The sequence below is a fragment of the Neophocaena asiaeorientalis genome, unplaced genomic scaffold, assembly GCF_003031525.2.
Source record: "Neophocaena asiaeorientalis asiaeorientalis breed wild unplaced genomic scaffold, Neophocaena_asiaeorientalis_V1.1 scaffold357, whole genome shotgun sequence".
In the NCBI taxonomy this organism is placed as follows: domain Eukaryota; kingdom Metazoa; phylum Chordata; class Mammalia; order Artiodactyla; family Phocoenidae; genus Neophocaena; species Neophocaena asiaeorientalis.
Window position 1 is genome coordinate 2,418,157 of NW_020173270.1, and position 7,227 is coordinate 2,425,383.

The 7,227-nt window shown below is 58.8% G+C and overlaps 2 protein-coding genes across 4 annotated transcripts in view; both read right to left on the minus strand.

Annotated features, from left to right (window-relative positions):
- The window catches only part of PNPLA6 (patatin like domain 6, lysophospholipase), a 22,188-nt gene extending 17,663 nt beyond the window's left edge, over positions 1–4,525 (minus strand). For 2 of the 3 annotated variants that reach the window (XM_024745786.1, XM_024745785.1), the window contains exons 1-5: positions 2,817–3,108; positions 2,564–2,646; positions 2,279–2,376; positions 371–511; positions 123–282 (exon numbers count right to left, since the gene is read on the minus strand). In XM_024745786.1, coding sequence (XP_024601554.1) covers positions 123–282; positions 371–511; positions 2,279–2,376; positions 2,564–2,646; positions 2,817–3,045 — 711 coding nt within the window. In that variant the 5' untranslated portion in view covers positions 3,046–3,108. Of the gene's footprint in view, positions 1–122; positions 283–370; positions 512–2,278; positions 2,377–2,563; positions 2,647–2,816; positions 3,109–3,240; positions 3,310–4,451 lie in introns of those variants that run through there. The other variant, XM_024745787.1, reaches the window with a different exon arrangement.
- A 154-nt stretch (positions 4,526–4,679) lies between these two features.
- Positions 4,680–7,227, minus strand: part of MCOLN1 (mucolipin TRP cation channel 1) — a 7,771-nt gene continuing 5,223 nt past the window's right edge. The window contains exons 11-14 of the mRNA XM_024746047.1: positions 7,161–7,227; positions 6,567–6,782; positions 5,005–5,135; positions 4,680–4,901 (exon numbers count right to left, since the gene is read on the minus strand). Of these exons, the coding sequence (XP_024601815.1) occupies positions 4,865–4,901; positions 5,005–5,135; positions 6,567–6,782; positions 7,161–7,227 (451 nt within the window). The 3' untranslated portion in view covers positions 4,680–4,864. The remainder of the gene's footprint in view (positions 4,902–5,004; positions 5,136–6,566; positions 6,783–7,160) is intronic.

Genomic DNA, 7,227 nt, shown 5'->3' on the forward strand with positions numbered 1-7,227 from the left:
AAAAAAAAATCCCCCCAACCCCGCTGACCAAAAGCACTGCCTGTCCCCGGTGACCGCTGCACCACTGCTCATCCCTGCCGCCCATCTCACTGTGGTGCCCCCCGGAGGGGGAGCCCACTCACAGGAGCCGGCAGACAGAGCTCCAGCAGCCCATCCTGCACCACGTAGATGCTGGCATCGGGCTGGCCTGGCCGGAAGACGTAGTCACCCTGGCTGAGCCGCTGGAAGACCATGTGCCGGCACAGCTCCAGGAAGAGCGGCTTCTCAAAGTGGCCCAGCACCCTGTTGGATAGGGACCGGGGAATGGAGAGATGCAGGAGGTCAGGTCAGCCCCAGCTCTGCAGCCCCCCGCCTGCACCTTGACACTGACCGGACGTTCTTGAGCATGTAGAGCACCTCGGAGGGCAGGTGGGAGTTGGCCAGGTCGCCCTCGGTCAGGTCAGCCTCCAGCATGGCAGGCGGGGGCTCCTTCCGCTGCAGCGTTGGCGCCTCTTTCTGGATGCGCAGGATCCTGGTGGGAGGAGGGGGGAGCGAGGCGGGGTGAAAAGCAGGGAGGGGACTCAGGAAGACCTGAGACCCCCCACAGAGCCCTTCCCCGGGGTCACCAGAGCAGGGCTCAGCAAACTCTGGCCCACTGGCCAAATTAGGCCAGCCACCTCCTTTTGTAAATAAAGCTTTATTGGCACGAGCTATTAATACATTCATTCATTTACATATTGTCTGAGGCTACTTTAATGCTACAACAGCAGAGTTGAGTCGTTGCAGCAGTTGCAGCAGCGTTGCGCGCAGCCTGCAAAGCCCCAGATGTGGCCGACAAAAGAGAAAAGTTGCTGACCCCTGAAATAAAACCCTGAGGTCACCCTTCACTAGTCACAGGCTCCCTAGATGAACCCTCTCATTAAGCAGACCCCTGACACAGCTTCCAAGATATGGGCAGAACCCAGAAAAGCACCTCTGTTCATCATGGGACCCCACATATTGCACGCCTCCATCATGTAGCCTCCGTCATGTAGGCAGAGCCTTGGGGTAGCTTCCATTATATCAGGAGACCCCAGATAAAGCCTCTCTGATCCTTGTAAAAATCCCTGAGATAACCCTTCCTCCCCAGTCTCAGACAACCCTCAGATAGCCTCTCTGATGGTCACAGAGACTCTTGAGATAGCCCTGGTTATGTGCAGAGAATCCGGATACAGCCCCTCTGCTAACCATGGACCTAGGAGAGCTCCTCCCTGGAAGTCACAGTTGCTACTGAAGACAGTCCTTCCACTACTCACAAAATGCTCAAGATAGACCCTCTAGAATGAGCTTAAACTGAGTTAAACTCCACATTGCAGAGAAATCCAGAAACAGCTCCTCTTCTGATCAGGAAGATCCTTGGGCTAGCCCTCGTCCAGGTCACAGAGAGCTGAGATAGCTCTCTCGAGGCCATGGCAACATCAGGGTAGCTCCTCAAGGGTGTGCAGACACTGAAACCGCTCCCAGGAGGTGGACAGAGCCTCAACTAATTGTGGAAGATCTAGAGATAGCCCTTCTACTCAAGTCATAGAAAGCCATGGGATAGCACACCTGTTGACCATGGACACCCCTGGAATGGCCCCTCAGTGTGAAGAAACACTTGAGACAGACCTTCAAAATAGAGTCTGTGATGTCAGGAGACCCCAGAGCCAGCTCCCAACTTGGAAAGATCCCTGAGAGAGCCTTTCTCAGAGACCCTGAGGGAGCCCTTTGCTGATGACATGCTCTGACATGCCCTTCCCGTGTCTCTAGTGCCCAACGATTCTTCAGATGACTCCTAGGGAACAGAACCCCCTAACACAGCCTCTGTGTAGTTTGGGGAAAATCCAAGGGAGGTGACATAGAGAGATGCTTTCTGATTCAGAGAGAGTGCTGAGATAACCCCTAGGGGACAAAAGCCAGAGATAGCCCCTCCTGCAGGTCCCAGAGAGACCTGCGAGAACGCCAGTGAGACTCTGGAATAAACCCTCTCGTGTGGGGAGACCCCAGATTTGACCCCTAAGGGTATGACAAGACATCCGAGGTAGTGCCTGGGGATTAAGTAACTCACGGATGCCCCTGTGGCAGGGAACATCACTGAGAGAGCCTTCAGGTGATACAGACAGCCTGTCTGGTTGGGGAGAGCTCTGAAATAGTCCCACTGACATGGCAGGACTCCTAAGACAGTCCGTGGGGTTCAAAGAAGCCCGAGATACACCCTTCGGTGTGGGATGATCACTCAAAAAGCCCTGGACAGCCCCAAGTACACCTAGCACAGCCTTACTTCTTAGCAATGTTGAGCATCTTAAGTTTCTTCTTCATGCGTGGCCGGGAAGTGGTGGAGACGGAGGCGTCCACCAGCGAAGAAGTGGATTGTGATACCTGGGAGGATTAAGGGTGGGGTGGGGTGGGAGGAATGCGTCAACTGCCAGTTCAGACCCTAGGGAAGAGGGGGGCAGATCCAGAGGCCCTTGATCAAGGAGGGCGGCCGGCTTACTAAGAAGTATAATTAGGGAAAGGGCAGGATCTCTGTGTGGCCAGTGGGAGCCCCAGGGGGTCCCAGACTCACCTTCCGCATAATCTTCCGGCCATAGAAAAGCACTTTATCTCTCTTCCGGAATCGATACCGCGGGCCATCCGGGGCTGGAGTTTCTGGGGGTAAGTGCGGAGAGGGGCAATCTGACCTCTACGCACACTCCGCACGGCCAGAGATGGGGACGCTGAGTGCAGGCTCCAGCAAATCCCATTTCTACTGCCCCAGGGGCCCGGACATTTCAGCTTCCCATCCCTCAGCACCCCCAGAAGGCCCTCCGGGTCCTCACTCGGCACTCGAAGCCTCCGCACCAGCAGGAGGATGAGCACGGCCGTGACCAGCACCGCGACTCCAGCCCCGATCATCACGCCCAGCACCTGCGGGACGAACGGCACTGACTGCGCATCGCATACCCGCTCCGCCAAGCCTTCCCCGGGGGCCGGGACGTCCGGGACCTCATCCCACGGAGCCAAGGCTGCCCCCGAGATCGCAGTCGGCCCGGGCCTCGACGCCCCCATCTGCAAAATGGGCCAGCGCTGCTCCCTCCCCCGGGGAGCAACGCTTTCTGGAGGCTCGGCGGCCCGCAGTGCACACCGGGAAACGTAGTTCCGCCTGAACAGACGCAGACTGGTTCTCGCGGGGCCGCGATAATGCGTGCTGAGCACGTCGGGAATTGTAGTCCCCGCGGCGCCACACGAACCCCCAACCCTTACCATTCCGGTTTGCAGCGGCGCCTCCATCAGTTGTTTCAGCCTGGGCGGCAGGTGTGGTAGTTCAGACTCCTGTGGAGTAAGAAGCAGGACGAACCCGGGCAAGTCATCACTCTGGGCCCGCCCCTCCCCTGCTGCAAGCCCTGCCCACTTCGTACCCACTGCCGGGGCGGCTTCTCCGCAGGCCTGTGGGCGACTGAAGGGGCGCTGCGGAGCAGAGGGGTGGGGCAAATTGACCTCGGGGCCCGAGCTAAGGAGTAAGGTGGGTCCCCGGGTCCCCACCAGGCTCCCCTTACCTACGCACCAGGCCGACCTGATGCCCCACTTATCCAGACCCACCCTGGGGCCAAAGGGCAGCCGGCCGGGCACCCACTGTTAGCAGCCAGCGAACAAGTCCCTGAAGGGGCACGGCTCTCTCCAGCAGGTGGCCCCCTCCCTAGTCTCTGAAGGATTGATCAATCCTGATCTATCGATCCCCAGGTCGCACCCCAGCACCCCCTGCGAAGACTGGATGCCCGCACCCCACGAAAACTGGGCCCGAGTCATGGGGCCGGGGAGATGCCTGGCTCCCGGTCCAAGCCTGGCCCCGGGGAGACAGAGACTGGGGCACGCGGGAGTACAGCCGGGAGCGCCTTCACAAGGGGTCGTGGTGCAATGCCGAGGTCTCAGTAGCATCCTGGGACGCTCGGAGTGGGGTGGGCTCGCAAAGTGTTACTGGGTGATGCTGGAGATTTACTGTCACGTAATAGTAAAGTTATGGGGTCTCTGATGGTGCGGAGCACCACTGGGATTCCAGGAACGATGCTGGCGCCATTGCTAAGGACTATAGGACTATTACTGGGAAAACCGGGAGCTGGTTGGGCACGTCCCTGCAGTCGTCCGAGCATGATACTGAGGAATGCTGGAATATTACTGAGACTTTTCTGGGAGGCTGAGGCTGTTTCTGGCGCCATTCGAGTATTAATGGAAATTTGGGGGAGTCACTGGGTCCTTGAGACATTACCTGTAAAATTCACGGGGGACTAGTCCCCTTCCACCCGAGGGTGCACCTGGCTACCGGTGCGAAAACACCTGCCGGAGGCTGGCGGGGTGGAGGGGGATGGGAGAGCCAGAAAGTCGAGAGCTACCGGGAATCGGCGGAAGACACACCTTGGGAAAGCCGAGGGCTCGCTAACAACCCGCGAAGGGACGGGGCGAAGAAAACCCGGACTCACCCAAAGGGCCGCAGCCGCGGTCCACTCTGCGCCAACTCCGTTAGCGTTCTGCCCAGCGCCGCAGGCGCGGCCCCTTTAAGTTATTCACCTCTGGGTGCGGCACAGCCCCGCCCCCCGCCATGCTTGGAAGGTCGCGCGGAGCCAGCCACACTGAGTGTGGCGACGCTTTAAAGGGACCGGAGACCAGTTGGCGCAGGGAATACCCCTCCCGCTAGAAATGAGAGCAAGTTAATTTTCCCGTTTATTTACCACCCACTCTAACCCTCCCTGTCCCACTCCAATGTCCGACCCGACTAGCCCAGGCCCTCACAGGGCGCGACAAGGAGCCGGTCCTTAAAAAGCGAAGGCTAAAATAAATAAGCATGGGTCTCCGCAGTCCGGGGGCTAATGTCCTATGACGGTCCGGGTCCGAGTCAATTCACCAGCAACGAATGCTCCTCCGAAGCGTCCCTGGAGGAGGGTCGGTGTCAGCGGAGGCGGAAGGCATCAGTTCCCTCAGGCCCGCTTCCCTTCCCCCAGCCAATCCCAAACCCAAGTCAACCCGGCCTCCAACCTGCCGCAGCAGCAGAGGAGGCTGCAGACGGAGCCGCTCCCACGGCGGAATTTGCCGGAGGTGGGGCTGTCTTGGCACTGCGCGATGTAGGCCTGGAGCTCGCTCTCCTCTCCGCCCGCTCCGCCTGGATGCTGGGGAAAGATGCCCGGCAGCCCGGCATGAAAGTGGCCTCTGACTTCCGAGGCCCTTGAGATGCGCCCTCCCCTCCCCCTCCTCCCCCCTTCTCTCCAGTCATCTGGATCTTCTCACCGGTCCTTGTGGACCAACCAGGCTCCCACCTCTGGGCCTCTGCACCGTGCTGTGCCCTCCACCTGCTGTTCCTCGTGGTTTGCTTCACCCGGAGACATTCCCTGACCACTGAATGTGTGCACACCCTGAATCTTGGTCAGTTGGTGCCCTCCGCTGTGGCTCCAGCGCCTCGAGCCGTGCCTGACCCCATCTGGGTGCTTGACAACCACCCACTTGTGGGGGCGGCGAGTGGGCGGGGTGCAAACATCTGCATTCCCAGCAGCTGTGAATGTTCTGGCTTTTAGCCTTGTCTTCATCTCTCCCAACCTCACAGGGCCAATTATCTCCTCTCCAAGTCCTTTCTGGCTCTAGGTCTTTGCTTTGGCTGTTCCTTCTCTCTGGTGCTCTCTTGGGCTCCTGTCTCATCGGTCCAGAACTTCCTGAGATGATGGAGAGGTGTGATATCTATGCTGTCCAAATCTGGTAGCTACTAGCCACATTGGCTTTTGGGCGCTTGCTCTGTGGATGGTGTGAGTGAGGAACTGAATTTGGAATTGTATTTCATTTTCATACTAGAGACTACTATTGGACAGCACATTCTAGAAACTTTCCTGGACTCAGCCCGATACGAGTCTAAAGCAGGGGCCTCTCTGTAACCTTCCATACTTCCTTTACACCTCTCATCAGTTGGCTGTTATACTCCCGTTTGTGCATCATTCATCCTGCCCATCAGTCTTGGACAGACCATGTATGTTTCCTCAGATGCCGGGCACCCAGCACCAGGCTTGGCACACAGTAGGCTGTCACACGTGTTTGCTAAAAGATCCTGTCTACCTGCCACGCCCATGTTCTGCTCTGACCCTTGCAGCCTGCAGGACAACCACCCTTCCCCAGACCCACAGGACAGAGGGGTTGGGAGCGGGGCTTCCGGAATGAGACAGTCGTAGGTTGAGCTGGGTTCCACCACGTGCTTGGTAGCTGACTTTGGGCGAGTCACTGAAATTCTATGGCTTAGTTTCCCTGTCGGTGAAAGCAGACGCAGGAACCCTACCTGGCCCGAGCCCCACACCTTGATAAAACTGAGAGTGTGGCAGCTGTGACCGGGACGGTATGGGTCCCTCCCGGGCCCCCCAGTTCCGAGCCACCCTCTCCTTTGGCCTCGTAGCATCTCCCACATTCTCTCCCTGGGTCCTCCTCTGCGCACCCCGCCGTGGCCAACCACGAGGGACTCAGAGCCCGAGTCTGGGGCCGTGCGTGGACGCATGCATGCACAGCCCCACGGGGAGGCAGGGGGAAGGCAGGCCGGCGAGGGGGCGGGTGGGCCGGCAGCTGACCTTGATGGTGTCGTAGGCGCCAGTGATGAGTGCGATGAAGAGGCTGAGCACCATGTAGATGAACAGGCTGATGAAGGAGTACAGGTAGAGCTGGGAGAACAGCCAGACCAGGCTGCTACGGCCCTGCTGCGCCTGCATCGCCGCGAACGTCACGAACATGTCATCCCCGTTGATGAGCGAGAAAAGGCACTCGGACACCATGGACAGCGAGCGGAACTGCCGGTGGGCAGGGGGGTCAGGGGTCAGAGGGAGTTGTGGGCACGGCTGGGGGCCGGGGTTGGGGGCTTTGTGGGGTCAGAGGGGACAGCGTACAGAGTACCAGTAGTCACGATAGAGCCACTGGGGGGGGGCGGTCACTGAATAATGACAACGTCATAGAGTCAAGGCTAGGGTCACCGGGGATCAGAGGGGATGGTGGGTAGAACTGCTGCAAACTTGCTGGTAAGGAACCGGGGGTCAAGGTGGGTCATTCAGTGTCACCAAGTCAACAATAGATAGACCAGGAGTCAGGGGACTTGGGAAGTAAGATGGGGAGCCAGGGATCCCTCATCTGTGGGTCACAAGTGCCACCCACAGGTCCCGGCCAGCCCCTACCTTCACATGGTAGGGTCCCAACACAATCCAGCCGCAGAAGCAATAGCCCAGGTAGATGACGGCCACA